At 52.2% G+C, this 16,624-nt stretch overlaps 1 protein-coding gene across 1 annotated transcript in view; it reads left to right on the top strand.

Annotated features, from left to right (window-relative positions):
* LOC138401820 (E1A-binding protein p400) overlaps nt 1-16,624 on the top strand; it is a 100,822-nt gene that overhangs the window by 20,790 nt on the left and 63,408 nt on the right. The window contains exons 5-16 of the mRNA XM_069497418.1: nt 761-866; nt 1,360-1,742; nt 4,027-4,320; nt 5,113-5,298; nt 6,889-7,029; nt 7,588-7,666; nt 8,545-8,594; nt 8,916-8,973; nt 11,986-12,075; nt 14,806-14,913; nt 15,795-15,985; nt 16,262-16,439. Coding sequence (XP_069353519.1) covers nt 761-866; nt 1,360-1,742; nt 4,027-4,320; nt 5,113-5,298; nt 6,889-7,029; nt 7,588-7,666; nt 8,545-8,594; nt 8,916-8,973; nt 11,986-12,075; nt 14,806-14,913; nt 15,795-15,985; nt 16,262-16,439 — 1,864 coding nt within the window. The remainder of the gene's footprint in view (nt 1-760; nt 867-1,359; nt 1,743-4,026; nt 4,321-5,112; nt 5,299-6,888; nt 7,030-7,587; nt 7,667-8,544; nt 8,595-8,915; nt 8,974-11,985; nt 12,076-14,805; nt 14,914-15,794; nt 15,986-16,261; nt 16,440-16,624) is intronic.

The following is a 16,624-nucleotide window of genomic DNA, read 5'->3' as shown; positions in this document are numbered from 1 at the left end:
GTGCCGGTGTCCGTCTGGTGCTGCCGCCGCTTTCCGTGACGGTCAGCAAAGGAGTGGACATCTAGTCTCTTGTATTTTTTTCTGCGTGTTTTTTATCACATCTGGAGGAAAAACTCCTAGAAATGAAATTGCGGGGTCAAAGTGCACGTGCCGTTGGGTATTGACGGTGCTAAATTGCCCTCCAAAAGGACATTTCACTACCATCAGCAATTCCTGCTCTGACATTTTGGTCATTTTATTAAGTATGATAAATCTTTTAATTTTTGTTGATGTAATGGGTGAAAAGTTTTATCTTTGTTCCGATGTGGATTTCTTTAGTTTTGAGTAGGGTCGCACAGCGTTGTTCCGTGTATGCCGACCCTCTGTGAATCTGCTCTCCTGCCGGCTGTTCATCCTCCCTGCCCGTCTGTGTGTCTGTCTGTCTGTCTGTCTGTGCCCCGCCCCCAGCCCCACTCCGTGTTCCTTGTTAAGTGCTCTCTGCGTGTCGAGCACGTCAGCCTCTGCCACATGCATTGCAGTGTCGTCTCAGGTTGCTGCTCATCCTTTGCCTTTTTATGGTGTTTTTTCTTATACTGACAAATTTTTAATGAAAAGAAATTATATTTATCGGCCTTATCATTTATGGCTTCTGGATTTTAGTTCATGCATAGAAAGGCCTCCCTGTTCGAAGATTATGAAAACACTTGCACATGTTTTTCCTACTACCTTTGTGATTTTATTTTTACATCAAACTGCACCTTTTTTGAAAATTATTCTAGAGCAGTCTAAGAGACCTCGACTTGAAGTGGGTCCTCAAGGGGTAGCTTTCCAGCACCCGGGGGTGAACACAGGCGTCCCTCTGCAGCAGTTAATGCCGACAGCACAAGGTAAGACCTAGCTTTAGAGCCGGCTCTTTCAGCACGTAAAGACGGAGTGCATGGAGATCTTAAAAGCCAGTATCAAAACTTGCGTAGTGGAGGTAGTATACTGGAAGTGAAGTTTCTAAAATTGGGATATTTCTCTGAGTTCCGGTTAATACCGTATGAAAAGCCCCCAAAGACACATTCCTGTCACTCTAATGGGAGCCACACATCACATTGTCATTGTGCTTTTCAACAGTTTTTACTCCTGTGTTTTTCTTAAGTGCTGCTGTCGTAGGGGTACCCTGTGGTTATTCGATACTTGTTTTGCTTGATGCTAACTTGCAAAGGTCAAGTGCGTTTCTTTCCTTTTTGTGTGCTCCTGTGTGACATTAGATCTAACAGAACGCTGATTTCCCATGTGAGTGTATGATGGGTCTTTGACAATCACTGGGATGTCATGCGCTTCCTTGCAACTCACTTGGAAATCAGCTCTCTTGGGGTTTTTCTTATTTTGCAGGAGGAATGCCCCCCACCCCTCAGGCTGCGCAGCTCACTGGACAGAAACAGAGTCAGCAGCAGTACGACCCCTCCACGGGGCCTCCCGTGCAGAATGCCGCCAGCCTGCACACCCCGCCGCCGCAGCTGCCCGGGAGGCTGCCCCCGGCCGGCGTCCCCGCCTCGGCCCTTCCCTCCGCGCTGCAGTTGGCTCAGCAGCCACAGGCGGTGGAAGCTCAGACACAGCTCCACATCCCGGTGAAGACTCAGCAGCCGAACACGCCTGTGCCGGCGCCCCCACCCAGCCAGCCCCCTGCTCCCCCGCAGCCCGCACAGCTGACCCTCCATGTCCCCACGCCCGGGAAGGCGCAGGTGCAGGCTGCCCAGCTTCCGTCCCTGCCGCAGGTACTCTGGACAGTGGGTATTTTGTTAGACGCGGGACAGGAAGGAAAAACGGTTTGCAGAGTTGACTCGCCGCCTGTGTTTGACAGGGTGGTGGACAACATTGTAATTTGTACATTTTTTCTTAGCAGTGTACTCCCCCACTTTAGAACAATGGTTAATTCGGTAGTTGCAACATGATTGTATTTGGCTCTATAATGATAGTTATTGTTATTAAAATAACGGGAAGCTGCTGTGTTGCTCGTAGCACAGGGCGCCTGCACCTGCTGCCCCGCACCGTGGAGGGCGTGTGTCAGTCATCCATCCAGTCTGCCCAGTAGCTCCCAGGCAGGTGGTGGTGGCCCATTTTACCAGTGTGGAGACGAGGGCCCGGAGACTGTGGGCCTGGCCCCAGGCTACGTGGCGGTGAGGTGAGGAGAGCCTGATGCCAGCTCTGTCCGAGTGCAAAACCGTGCTCCTAACCACCCGCCGGACGTCCTCCCTGGGGGCCTTCTGTTCCTTTACCGCACTCGCTGCAGATGTGTGTGAGTCGTTACTCTCTGGCTTGATACACATTTGTGGGATTTAAAATGGTCCTCCTGCTCCACTGATTAATTTTACCCAGGTGTGTTTTTGGAACATACTCAGAAAGCCGTTTTGGTTCCTGAAGAGCAGTGAAATACTGCAGCCTGGGCTGAGCCGTCTGTCAAGCACTGCAGGGGGAGGGGTGTTCAGAGAATCGTCTGTGTCCACCGTTCCACTCTGTCAGCGTGTGGCAGAGCCGCTTCAGAGACCCTCCTTGCCTCTCGCCCGCCCTCATTGACAAGGGAGTTCCTCGGTGGGCTTTGAGTTCAAGTTCTGTATGATTATTTGAGATTTAAGGCAAAGTCTGGAGTATATAATGATAAAAGAATAACAATCAGTATTAGCTATCACTTACTGGTCACCTGTGAGCTAAGGTGTCAGGTACTGTGGTGAGGAATTTATTGACGTCATTTTATTTTTTCTACCTAGCAAACCTGTGAGGTGGAATCTTTATTATCCCCATTTTATGGATGGAAAAAATTGAGGCGAGAACAGCCAGTAGCTGGAGGGCCGTGGTGGCCCCAGGTTGAGGTTGGAGCCTGCGTGCAGGTCCTGGAGGGCCGTGGTGGCCCCGGGTTGAGGCTGGAGCCTGCGTGCAGGTCCTGGAGGGCCGTGGTGGCCCCGGGTTGAGGTTGGAGCCTGTGTGCAGGTCCTGGAGGGCCGTGGTGGCCCCGGGTTGAGGTTGGAGCCTGCGTGCAGGTCCGTGCAGCCACTGAGCTCCTCAGGCCGTCGCTTGCTTTAGGTTTTCATGGAAGTGACTCTTTTTTCAGCACTGTCTCTCATTGACTTAAAGCAGCTTTGTGGGTTTTCTTAGATTAATTTACCTGTCTGTGTTGTTGAAAAGATCAGCTGTGGAAAATGATTTTAGAGGAGCTCTTCACAGAGTTTTTAGGAGCGTGTTACTTGTGAGTCGGGCAGGGTTGGCAGACTCCCGTCACGGGCCAGGTGGTGAGTGTGCAGCTCTGTGGTGTCTGTTGAGGGAGACGCAGCCACAGAGGGCAGTGAGTGGATGGACGCAGCTGCGCTCCAGCGAAACAACGTGTGGCCGTGTGGCCGTGTGGCCGGGCACAGCTTCCCCACCCCTGAGGGAGGGGAGGAGGAAGACGGAGTGACTTGGAGAGGGGGAGTTCTCGCTGTGCCTGTCTCTGCATCAGGTGATGACGACTGTGCCTTCTGGTCACAGTCTGGTCATAGCCGGCACTCAGCCCTCCCGTTCCAGCTGCGCCACCCTGCTCTCCCCCCCTCCACCCCCCTGTGGGGTGCCCTGTGGGTTCGAGTCAGTCTGTGGTCCCGGCCTGGTAGGAGGATTTCTGCCCCTACAGCCTGCCTGCCCTGAGAGGCACCCGGAATTTGTTTGCTCTTCAGAGAAAAGGTGCTGGATGAACATTGAGTAGTTTTCAATTAGGAAAAAGCTTAAACAAAAGTTAAAAAATTTAAAAATAGAGAAAAAGCAAAAAAAAGAAAATGGTTACGTGAGCTCTGAGACAACACGTGAAGACTGTTTATAAAGAGCTCTTGTTTGGTTTTGTGGAAAGAACGATGCTGTGTTTTGTGTGGACAGTTTGGTGTGTGGCTTTCCTTGTGGCGTGTGGGCGTGTGGTGCCGGCTGGTGCTGCAGAGGTGGCCCTGGCTGCACGTGTCCCTGGTGGTGTGAGTGCTCCGGTGCCGAGTCCTGTCCTGGAGCCCTGTCCTCACCCTGCCCCGCTTGTCCTCTGCCTGCTAGACGGCGGCGTCGACAAGGCCCCCTGCGGACCCTGCCCCGCCCTGCCCGCGGTCTCTGCCAGCCTCTTCTACCTCAGCCCTGGCGCCTGCAAGCGGCTCGGGCCCTGGACCCTTGCCGGCCCGTTCCTCTCCCGTGAGCAGACCCTCCTCAGCCACCAGCAAGGCTCTCTCTCCGGTCTCCTCCCGGGCGCCAGGGGCGGCGGCATCGGCTCCCCCGAAACCACAGAGCCCCGCGCAGAGTGCCACCTCCTCCCAGGACGGTCCCCAGGACAAGCTGGCGGAGCAGATAGCGCTGGTAAGCATGCCCAAGAGAGTGGCGGACGTGCTCCAGTCGGTGAAGCCCGTTTGACTGTGATTTGTAAGACTGTGATGGTTTAAAGCTGAACACCGGAGAGGGAGGACGAGTGGGTGTGGTGTGTGATCAGCAGAGGCAGCACTGAAGCCACGCGGGTTGGCCTCTCGTGGTGGCAGCAGACTCGTGGAGAGAGTCCCTTCCCCTGGAACGCAGTCAGCCAGCGGGCCATGGCCCAGGGGCAGCGCAGGTGCGTGTGTGGCGGTCGGGGTGGGAGCATCCCCGGGCCTGTTCCCTGTCTTGCAGGGCCACCGCCCAGCACTTAGCATTTAGTGGTTCAGCTTCATCAGGGGACTGAAGAGAAACATCTGTCAGTACAGACAGATGTCATGAGCGCTGCACCTCCTTGTCCAGCTCTAACGTAATGATCCGTGTGCTCGTTTCGTCTGCTCTTCTCCATGGTGTTTCGGAGCAAATTCCGGGCATCTCATGTTCCCCTTGTGTAGACTGGTATAAACCTCCTCTTTACATTTCAGTGTTAGAGGTGGGGCGGGATTGTCGCTCCGGCTTCTAAGGCTTCTGGGAGAGCCGCACGCTCTTGCCTGTGTGCTCTCCGAGTACCGGGACCTCCCGTCCGAGCGCTGTCTCTGTTACTGAATGTGACCTCCGGGAGCGCGGTCCCCTCAGCATCCAGCCGGGCGCTGCTCACAGCGGTGTCTCCGGCATTTGGGGTCTGACTTGTGGGCACACTTAGTCGGCACATCCTGACCCTGCACCCCCGCACGCTGCCCGCAGGAGAACCAGGTCCACCAGCGCATCGCGGACCTGAGGAAAGAAGGCCTGTGGTCCCTGAGGCGGCTGCCGAAGCTGCAGGAGGCCCCGCGCCCCAAGTCGCACTGGGACTACCTGCTGGAGGAGGCGCAGTGGATGGCCACGGACTTCGCCCAGGAGCGCAGGTGGAAGGTGGCCGCCGCCAAGAAGGTGGGTTTGCAGTGCAAGCAGCCACTGTTCTGCATCGCTGTGGGTGGCTGGGGTTCGAATGCAGCAGGCGGGTGGGCCTGCAGAGCAGCTCTCTGAAGGCTTTTGACTCCTGGTGTCTGGGAGCCGCGCGTCCCTGCTGCCTGGAGAGTGACGGTGCCGGGTAACTGACCTGTGAGACCGGAGCAAGCGTGTCCCCCTGCAGCTCTGGTGAGGGGTTCGGGTTCCTTTTCCTGCCAGGCCTGCCAGGCAGGTAGGATCAGGGTGCCTCTGCCCAAGGCCCAGGCTGGGGCCCAGGGCTGGCCAGGGCTGAGGAGGCTGAGAGTGAGAAGGTGGCAGGAGTCGGTGCAGGGCAGCAGGGGCGCCGTTCCCCGGCCTTCCTGCCCACCCGCCGCCCGCCCGCTCTTCCCTGCGGGGCTCCGGTCTGCTCTTTCCAGTTCTGCTTGAGCGTTTGTGTTTCCTGGATGCTGAAGACTGGGGGTTGACCCTTTGTCCCCTGCCCTGTCTGCTTCACTCCCCTGAATTCTCCCCTCATTGTCCCCACTGAGGTGGCAAAGAACAGCCAACTCCACGCAGGGGAGCAGTGGGCTCAGAGTGTAGGATCTCCAGTCAGATTCACAGGCATTTCAGAAAAAGCTCCAATTGTTCCTGAAGCTTTTCCGTTTCCACACAGGAGATGGTCCCGACCATGTGGACACTGGGCTGGACAGGATGGGGGGCCAGGCTTGTGGCAGTGTGCTGGGCAGGGCTGGGCTGGTTGCTGGGGGTGGGGTGAGGTCTGGGGGGGCTGGGGCTGAGGAGCAGCTGGGCACCCGCGGGACGCAGGCTGGGCCTGCTCTGGATGCTGAGTGGCCGCCTGCAGCAAGACCTGCCCTTCCCCGTGCCTGCCCTTCTCGCCGGGCTCGGCGGACACACGCGGTGGCCCCCCCAGGGAAGGGCCTGTGTTGGGGATGGCGAGGCCCGTCCGGGGCACGTGTGGGCGCCCCATGCAGCGCCCCCAAAGTCGAGTGCATTTCTGCTGCTAGAACCATGCTGGGCAGCAGAGGTTGCATGCTCAGGGCTCTGCCGGCGTTCTCGTTTTTAATTTAGTTCTCACTGTGTCTTTGAAGTTCTGCTCCTGGCTATGTAAAGAGTATAAACTTCTGGAAAGCAGTTTTGCAATTTAAAGCAACAGTCTTAAAAATGTGAATTATCCTAATCCAACAATGTTTATACCTAGGAATTAAATAAATTTTGCAACATTCATGAAATGAAATACTGTTTAGTCCACTAAAACTGGTGGTGATGAATGTTTATTGGATGGAAAGATGTTAATCATATACTAAACGGCAAAGGAAGATTGTAGCATAGTATGCTATTTCATTTTTTGAGAATAATATACATATTAGTAACAACACTTTCTAGAAAAATCAAGCAAAATGTTGATGGTGATTTTTGCTTATATTGTTTCTCTTAGAGCACTCTAAGAGCATATGAGGGTGTATCTGACAATGAATTATATGTAATTTTAGGCTGAGAAGATTTTTAAAAAACTTATACTTTTTCTTAGCATGACATAGAGTACAACATAAAATTCTTGTACTTGTTTACTAGCTGGTTAGAACGGTGGCACGCCATCATGAAGAAAAGAAGCTTCGCGAGGAAAGAGGAAAGAAAGAAGAACAGAACAGATTAAGACGTATAGCTGCCTCAACTGCCCGGGAGATAGAATATTTTTGGTCAAATATTGAACAGGTAAATTCTGCATCTTTAATGGGGTCATAAGAATCCGATGGTCTCCGAGCTGGGGAGGTTCGAGGCAGGTGGCGCTGGCACCGTCGTTTAGGAGGGTCGTGGACGTGAGGTCTCGGGCCCCATCTGTACCGTCCCGGGCTGTTAGATCATCATAAGGTTCAGGATACGCCTGTTCTTACCTTGTGCATGGAAATACACGGTCGCCTGTTACCACGTGCTCCGCTGGAGACGCGTGATAGCCGTGGTCGGGGCCTTCAGGTCCTTCCTCGTATCCGTGTGTCGCTGGAGGCGGCTTCTCTCCAGAATGCCTGCTCGCTCTCCCGCTCGCTTTGTGTAAAATTATAATTCTTATCGCACCACCTGGTAGAATTTGGGCAGGATGTGGTTAGATACAAGATAAATGCAAAAGCACCAAACTGAAAATTTCTTTTTGGAGTAATTTGAAATGAGATAGGACAACTGGGCTTCCAGACTATGAGTGTTAATGTTTTTATATGCAGTGCTTCTATAATTTACATCCTTAATGACATGCTCATTTATTTAACTCTTTGTATTTAGGTTGTGGAGATAAAACTACAAGTAGAATTAGAAGAAAAAAGAAAAAAGGCCTTAAATTTACAGAAAGTTTCCAGGAGAGGTATGATGCTTTTAAAAAAGCCGTAACATGTTCTGAATCGCGTTGGTTTAGCGTCTCTGCTCACCAGGCAGCTTCCTGGCATCACAGCTCACCGTGGAGCCCGCCCTGGGGGTCGTCTTTGCACAGCTGGTCTGCCTTTCTCCTCCTGCAGCCCTTCTAGTTTATCTCCCAGTTCTCTGGAGATGTGCCAGGATGAGTCAGAACCCCCAAGCTGATCACCCCTGGGATGCTCGGACTTGAGGTTCTGAGCCTGTGCCCTGAACTCAGTCCCTGGACAGTGAGTGAACTCACTGAGACATCTGCCAGGCCGAGGAGCCCCTGGGCATCTTCCTGTGCAGGGCGTCCGAATATTTCTTCCCTCAGCTATTTCTGCAGTAGCTGTCCCCACGTACTGGGCACGGTGGTACGTGCCAGGCACCGATGGAGGCAGCATTCGCTGTCTCATTGGACTCTCAGGATGTCCCTGGAAGGGGTGGGCTTAATGCCGCTATTGATGAGGAAACTTGAGGGTGAGGTGGCCAGTGCTGAAAGTCACAGAATATAAGATAATAAAAACCACTGCCCACCAGGCACAGCGGTGTGTGTCTGTAGTCCCAGCTACTCTGGAGGCTGAGACGGGAGGATTGCATGAGGCTAGGAGTTCGAGTCCAGCCTGGGCAACATAGCAAGACCCTGTTTCTGAAAAACAAAACAAAGACCTCAAAACCACTGCCTTGGGTCACTAGAGGGAGGAGACAGAACTTGTGTTTCCTGTCTTTCCTGGCATGTAGGTGGTGGCAGCAGGACGTAACTTAGATGAGCAGAGATGCCCTGCTGATTGTGAGGAATGGCATCTCCACAGCTTTAGTGAAAACTAAGCATGTACTTTTTCTCTTTAGGAAAAGAGTTGAGACCTAAAGGATTTGATGCATTACCAGAAAATTTTCTGGTAAGTTCAGGATTATTATTGCACTCTGTAAGAAAGAATGGGAGCAACGTGAATAAAATACAGTGCTTTAGTAAAATAGAGCTACTTGTGTTCTTCTGCAGAAATGCATAGGTTATGGCTATTATTCCCTTTCGTTATAAAATCAGTCTACTTCGAAAGTAAACTGGTACTTTATAGCTTTGGTGTCACATGGGTGTTAATTCAGTGATCTGGGAAGACACAGCTGCTGAACCGTGGGCAAACGTCCTGAACAGGCATTTCTGGCTTGGTTTCCCGTCCTGCGTGTTTAGATCTCATGTTCGTGATTTTTCTGTGTTTCAGGATTCAGGAATGTCTGGAAGAAAAAGAAAAGCTAGCACATCTTTAACTGACGACGCAGGTCTGTTCCCCTCCCCCTGGGGCTGTCTTTACTGTCTGCAGGGCTCTCGCTGCCCTCGCACGCGGAACGCTCACTGGCTGCTGCCGGAACCTCCGAGCTGCGGTGACTTTGGCTTTAGTCTTACCGTTTTAAACCAGTTGGAAAGTTTAACCTTGGTGTCTATCCACATTTCTGTCAGTGCAGGGTATTTTTTAGTGTCTCTGGAAGACTTGGGTTGTTTTCTGGAGCAACATGACAGTATCTGCTTTCGTGAGGTTCGGGAATCAGGCGCGTCTTTGCAAGCGCTGGGGCCCACGCCCGGTGGTGTCGGCCCAAGTCTGTTCCTGCTCCCAGGGCGGCCCTGGTGGTCGGGTGGTGGCCCGTGGTGGCCAGGCCCGGCCCATCGCGACAAGCTCACATGAATTTTAGGTGTTGGTGCCTTATTCAGATGAGAGCAGACGCATGACCGCTGGGGGTGTGTGAGCTGGGGACAGCCGGTGGCTCTTTCCAGACCCGGGTGGACTGTGGGGCAGCAGTCTCAGGGCTGGGTCCTGGGCTCAGGGACAGAGGAAGGAGCAGGAGCGGCGTGTTGGAGGACACTTGTCTGATACGGTGGTGGTTCCGGGCAGGTGCCGGGGAGGCCTGTACTTCCCCTGGCAGCTCTTTGTCCAGCATCAGGGTAGGGTTATTGGCTTGATTTGGCAAAGTGTGGTAACTTCTCCAGATGCTGAAGGGTCAATGTTTCAGTGTATATTGATTCTTATTTGAAAGTTGGGGAGTTTGGCCAGATTGTTGGCATGAAACTCTGTCAGGATTAAGTTCTGCTGTCCATGACAGGAAAAATAAATTATCAACAACAGTGGCTCAGATGAGCTAGAAGCCTGGGGGCACAGGGCCTGGCTCTGGTATGCCATCCTGGCTGTGTTCCCAGGGGTCCCTGCTTCTCCTGTCTGTTAGCTCCTCTGTCCCAGTGCCCAGGCTCCTTGTTCAGCCACTGTCCCGGGCGGGTGGCTCCTAGAACTCCAGCTTCTCTCCTGGGCAGTGGCTCCTGTAGCTCCAGCTACTCTCCGAGGCGAGAGCGAGTCAGAGGACCAGCCGGTGTGCTGAAGCCCCTCCTGGCAGGACCAGCAGTGCCTCTGCCTGCTGCCCCTGGCCGGCTGCTGCCCTGGGGAGCCGCGGGCGTGTGACTCAGTGCAGGGAGCAGTGGGCTTGGGGGAAAGTAGAGAGAGGATACTTGGGGGCAGCTGGCGGTCTTGGCCGCACACAGGATTTGAAATGATTTTCTTTGTAGGTATTTAAGTGGCCAGGGAGCACCTAAGGGGGTGAGTTAGTTTGGGGAAGTTGGAGGCTTAGTAGTAACTGCTTTGCATAGTGTGCGTGGGGTAGTGTTGTCGGTCTAACTGGTTTTGAGGGAGATTCCATTCTTGTCTTTGCTGACACTATTAGATTCATATTCTCTTTATCTCTGGGCCTTACAAATAACAGTACAGTTTATAACTTTAAGCCGTGAAGCTGAGCAGTTCTGTCCCCTTCTCTGTCTCCCCCCAAACACGCATCACTGTGCCAACGGTTGGCAGTGACGGGGGCAGCTGACGCACCAACCACAGCACAGCTCAGGTTGACGCTTGCAGCGAAGAGCAGAGGTGCGTCTCCCCACACGGGGTGCCCGTGTGCCCCGAGGGCTGGCGCCACAAACACAGTGGGATACAATAGATTTGTCTGTTTCCTGTCATCTGGAAAATAATTAGATCATTTTTTCACGAGGATGACGCTCTCCCTGCCCTGGGCTCCGGGAGCTGTTGCTAGGTCTGTGCAGATGCGCCTCTCGGCTTCCATGTTTCCCGCGCGCTCAGGAGCACACCTGCGTGCAGGTATACCAGGCCTACTGCTACGGGCTGCAGACCTGTGCAGCGTGTTTCTTAGTGCATACCGTAGGCCGCTGTAGCAGTGGTGAGCATGCGTGTGTCCGAACATAGCAAGGCTCAGTGAAAATGCAGCGCTGTAATTTTACGGCACCACTATTGTACACATTGTCCGTTGTTGACCTAAATGATGCTATGCGGCCTGTGACTATCGAAACAGACTTTGCTTATTTGACTGACTTTCAGTTAAGGTTAAAAGATGTCTTAGTGTAACTCAGAAAAACACATTAACCACCCTGCCTCCTCTTGACTGTTCCTTTCCAGAGCTCTCCCCTCTGGAAGCCATGGGGTCAGAGGGCGGGGGAGAGGGGCGAAGGCCTTTCCAGGAGACGGGAGGGCTGGTCCTGCCCTCACTGCCAGGGCGCAGAGACGGGAGTGGAAGCCTTCGGGCTCCAGGGACTGGTGTGGTGGGGCCGGGTGCCTTGGCCACCCGGTGGGCAGTGGGGGTCTCGCAGTGAAGGAGTGAGGAATTCCCCTGGACGGTGGCAGCGTTGGGTTGTTTGTCAGGGCAGGGAAGCAGGGACTGGGCGCGTGTTGGTGGGAGGAGCCGGTGAGAGGGAGCGAAGGTGCAGTTCACCTGGCCAGGCCCCCAGGTGGAGAGATCGTCCGTCGGCAGCAGTGGTGCTGCTGGGTTGCTGGGAGATTCTCTTCTCCACTGAGAGCCCAGACCTCTGCTGCGAGTCACGTTCGAGGCTCAGGGTTGGAGGTCTGAGGCGAGGGCGCTGGTCTGGGCTGTGGTCGTGGAGGGCAGGAGAGCCGGGGTGCGTGTGGGCCGGGCAGGGGTGAGTCCACGGTGGTCCTGAGCGGCACGCTGGTGGGTTTTTTGCGGTGGGGCTCAGTGGGCGGGTGGAGAGTTAACATCGCTCTGTGTGTGGGTCTGTCATGTATTGAAAAGCCAGGACTGTCACCCAGAGCCTGAAATGGAAGGGGAAATGTGGTCTCAGTTTCCTGCTCGTGTAATTAAACTGTCATTTCCAGATGTAACCTGAGACATTTAAAAGCTCAGTTTTAGTGTCTTCAGGTTACTCACAGCTGCGCAGCTGCGCTGTGCGTGGTCACTGCACGGAGGCCCCGTTGCTCCCCTCACTGACGTCTGTGGTACCCGTTTCAGTGGAGGATGAAGAGGAGACCATCGAGGAGGAGGAAGCCAGTGAAGGGGCGGTAGACCACCAGGCAGAGCTCTCTAATTTAGCCAAAGAAGGTAGGCCGCCAGCATCTTACTAAGAACTGCTTTTGCTAAGCCTGAAGTAGATACAAAAACATTTAAAGTGATGTGTCGGACATAAGAAGTGCTAACCCGTCAGGCAGTGTGGCCAGTAGCACCACGCGGGTGGAGAACCACAGTCCCCACGTCCCTCCTGCTGCCGCTGTCCTCTGCTCGGGAGGCCACGGCCGCCTGGGCCGTGCGTTGCCCACCCCCGCCCTCCCTGCCGCCTGCACACGTCTCCCTGGTGTCAGAACTCTGTACGGTGGAGTCACACGCAGGCTGCGCCTCGCCCTTGCCACTCGGCCCTTACGTTCTGAGTTCCCGTCACGTTGCTGTGTGGTGGTGTGTTTGTGTCAGTTTTCACGGCCAAATAGCAGTCCCTGCGGAAATACGTCACCAGTTACTTTTGTGCCGTTGGCGGGTGTTGGGCTTGTTCCCTGTGCTTGCCCTTGGGGCCGTGCTGCCGGGAGCCTCCCCCAGGCCCGGGTGCCCTGTGTGTGCTGAGGAGCGGGAGAGCAGGGCTGGGGGCTTGTCCAGCTCCACAGAATATCGCCAGCTTTTTAGGGTGAGTGCGCTGAGTTCGGCATCTCAGAACACTTGCTGCTGTTTCCTCGGAAGTTTTTGCCCGTCTGCTGACAGGTGGTGTGTCCTTGCAGTGTTAAGTTGCATTTCTCTGGTAATTAACGAGGTGGAGCATCTTTTTGTGTTTCCTCCTTTGTCTTTTGCCCATTTGATATTCGGTGTTCTTTTCCTTATCAACTGTGGGTGTTGTTTACATGCTCTGGATGTGATTCTTTGTCAGTTCTGCGTTGCAATGACCTTGTCCCACTTGGTGATGTGTCTTTCCTTTCTCTTTGTGGTACCTTTTGATGAGAGGTGTTCTTTTTTTCTTTTTTTTTTTTTTTTGAGACAGAGTCTCGCTCTGTTGCCCGGGCTAGAGTGAGTGCGGTGGCATCAGCCTAGCTCACAGCAACCTCAAACTCCTGGGCTCAAGTGATCCTCCTGCCTCACCCTCCCGAGTAGCTGAGACTACAGGCATGTGCCACCATGCCCAGCTAATTTTTTTTTTATGTATATATTTTTAGTTGTCCATATAATTTCTTTCTATTTTTAGTAGAGACGAGGTCTCGCTCTTGCTCAGGCTGGTCTCGAACTCCTGAGCTCCAACGATCCACCCGCCTCGGCCTCCCAGAGTGCTAGGATTACAGGCGTGAGCCACTGTGCCCAGCCCAGAATTATCTTATTATTGTAACAGGTTTTCAGTTGTTTCTCCTATTTTTTCGTACTTATGTAGCCATTATGTGATGTATGTGTACATTTTTTTATGGAAACATTCAGACGTACAGGAAGGTTGGAAGAAGCTTGGTGTGAACACCGTGTGCCCACCACCTAGATTCTGCAGTTAGCATTGAATTTTCCTTTCCTTGAGAGCTTGTTTGGAGGTTCCAGCAGGGGGCGCAGCTACTCGGATGCCCTGGACTGAAGAACGGTCCTCCTCCCTCGGGGCAGGTCGTCTGCTGTGACTGAGCGCGCCGCTGTGGGAGGGACACGCCGCTGTGGGAGGGACACGAGGGACACACATGGCGTGCGGAGGGAGGGAGGGGACACCGCCTAGCCAGCCAGGTCAGCCGAGTCCACATCCTCATTTTACTTTCCTTGATCGCGTATCTGTCCATCAGTCCACTGTCACGAGTTTTCTAAATCGTGAGCAAATGGGTTCGCAGGGATTCTTGCTTGTCTGGGATGGACAGTGCCTTTGCCACGGCTCCGCCAGGACGTGTGACGCTTGTTGTGTTGAGTCTGCGGCCTTCGCTGCCCCCCAGCTGCACGCGCAGGAGGTTCCCACGCGACAAGTACACAGCCCAGTGCAAATGTTTTCCCCTGTTGCAGCTGACACGGGTGGAAATTCTTTGAACACGAGTCTGGGTCCAGGTTTCTGGGACTCCTCTGGGCAGATGCACCACGTGGGAAAGAATGAGGTCAAGGCCGTCGTTCCAGAGTTTTTCAGCTTTCCGTAGAGAAATTTTTCCAGAAAAATTAAGCCGGTTTATACACCATTATCAGCAGTGTTCAAGAGTATCTGATTCATTACATTTTTCTAATATTATAATTTTAAGATGGTTGCTGATTTGGTAGAAAACGTCTGATTTCTAGAGATGCTCAGTTAAAGCTGTCTTGGCCCTTCGTGCTGTGGTTTTCGTGAAACAGCTTCAACCCTTTTCCCATTTGATAATGTGGTATTTTTTTAAGGCAGTTAGGGTCAGTGATTTATACAAAAAGCTTACCAGTCTTTTATCATACCGTGTGAACATTTTTTCTGTGTTTTTTGGTATCATGTCCACTGGTTATTTTCTGTTAGTGGTATTCATCTTTAGATTTTCATTGCTTAGTCTGTAGTGTTACTTACTGTTCACTTATTAGGTGATTTCAGATTTTTGTTTGTTTGTTTTTTTATGAATAAATTTAAGTTTTTTCATTTCAGAGATTCTCATCTTACAAAGTCTGAAAATTTTTTTTTACAAAGTATCAGTAATGGGCAAAATTTTTAAGTTTTTAGAAAAAATAAATATGCTTTTAGAAAATAAATTCTTTTTCCAAGGAATGATCTAGAGCCAGGAAAAGGGCTGTATGTGGGAAGAATCCCCTTTGCATCCCGCGGTGGGCTCTCCTGGTTAGAGCACGCTGCTGTCGGGAGTGACGGCCTTTCTGCTGCTGCCCCCGCAGCCGAGCTGCCCCTGGTGGACCTGGTGAAGCTGTACGAAGGCGCCTTTCTGCCGGGTTCCCAGTGGCCCCAGCCGAAGCCTGACAGCGAGGAGACAAGCGAGGAAGAAGGTACGTTGTAGCATTTTTAAAGAATCCAGACTGCAAAACAAAAGCCAAAACGCAGGTGAAAGCTTAACACAAAGTTTGAAAAATTTCTTTTAGTTTGCTGAAAGAAAAAATTGGAAATATATTTAACATGTGATTTTATATCGAATAGAATTTTATTAAATCCTATGCTTTTTATTTATTAACTTGGTACACTTATCAGAACGCTTGATCAAGTTGTGAAGGATGTGGAAGTATTTTCCTCTCGATTTATAAAAGTCCTTGTTTTATGGACCTAGATATTATCCTGTTGTTTCAGGCTGTGCCAGGTTTGTCTAACATACCAGTTCTGAGTGGTTTATTTTATTTGTCATTAGACATTCCGCACAGGCACACAGAGCACACCAGACAGAGTCTGCCTTTCCGCTCTCGTTCCCGGGATGGACGGTCCCGTGGGCCTCCTCGGGGAGCCCAGGGCCTTTCGGGACCCAGAGGCGGGAGAGGCGGCCTCTTCCGAGTTTCCCACATTTAGGAAACGCTTCTGGTTTTTCCTTTGTTGATGGCGGAGGGGAGATCACTGAACGCTGAGATACCGTAAATCCATCCACGATGCTGGCTCCTGGTCTCTGGAGAGACGTTTTCCAGACACCAGGCTACCGGGGCGAATTATACTCTGAGAGCTTTCCAGAATGGTCCTAAACTTTATAGTTTCCTGAGAATTCTTGCCCATTTATCCTCATAGCACTGCTTAGATAGATAACATAGATTACAAACAAAAAATTGCTACTTCTATATTTGAAGTATTTGGGTTCTCTAAACTTTTTCCCTTTTTTTTTTTTTTTTTAATGTTAACGTTCATAAATCTATCCCAGCAGCCCCCAGTTCCCTTTGTTTCATTGTTGTAGACGAGGAAGACTGTCCGGGTGACAGGGAGTGTCGGAAGGATTTGGTTCTCATCGACTCCCTTTTCATCATGGATCAGTTTAAAGCTGCCGAGAGAATGAACGTCGGGAAACCAAACACCAAGGACGTGGCGGAGGTCACTGCTGTGGCCGAGGCCATCCTGCCCAAGGGCAGCGCGCGGGTGTCCACCTCGGTGAGACTTGCACGTGTGGGTCGGGTCTTTGTGACTGAGCACACCTGTCTTAATGACTCACCAGGAAAGCTCTTTCTACTTCCCCAGAAGCACTGTATCCCAACTGCAGGAGCTGTCAGAAAAAGCAATTCTAGATCTTCTCTTCCTGTTTTCTATAGACCATTTCTATGGCTTTCCTCTCAGATTATCGTGTGACTGTAGTGATGCTGGTTTTAAGAAAATGTTCTGGTGGTCAAGTTGACAAGCAGTCGTTCTCTGGCTGGTCTGTCGCTGCAGGTGAAGTTTAACGCTCCGTCTTTACTGTATGGGGCTCTCAGAGATTATCAGAAGATTGGCCTGGACTGGCTGGCCAAGCTCTACCGAAAGAATCTCAATGGCATCTTGGCCGATGAAGCTGGGCTTGGCAAAACGGTGCAGATCATTGCTTTTTTTGCACACCTCGCTTGTAATGAAGGTAAGAGTTCTGTTTTTTGAACAGCACCTATTTGCTAAGACTTAACAATAGGCCAGTGTACCTGATGTGAGGGGGGTGTGGTGACCACAGGACAGTGTGTGTGTGTCCTGCCCAGCCTTCTCCTAAATTTATCCAGACACATTTAGATAGGCGTACATAAACCTGTTTTCCCTTTCAAAGAATGG

This window comes from Eulemur rufifrons, chromosome 21 (assembly GCF_041146395.1).
Source record: "Eulemur rufifrons isolate Redbay chromosome 21, OSU_ERuf_1, whole genome shotgun sequence".
Taxonomy (NCBI): Eukaryota; Metazoa; Chordata; class Mammalia; order Primates; family Lemuridae; genus Eulemur; species Eulemur rufifrons.
This window is presented reverse-complemented; position numbering and strand designations above follow the sequence as displayed.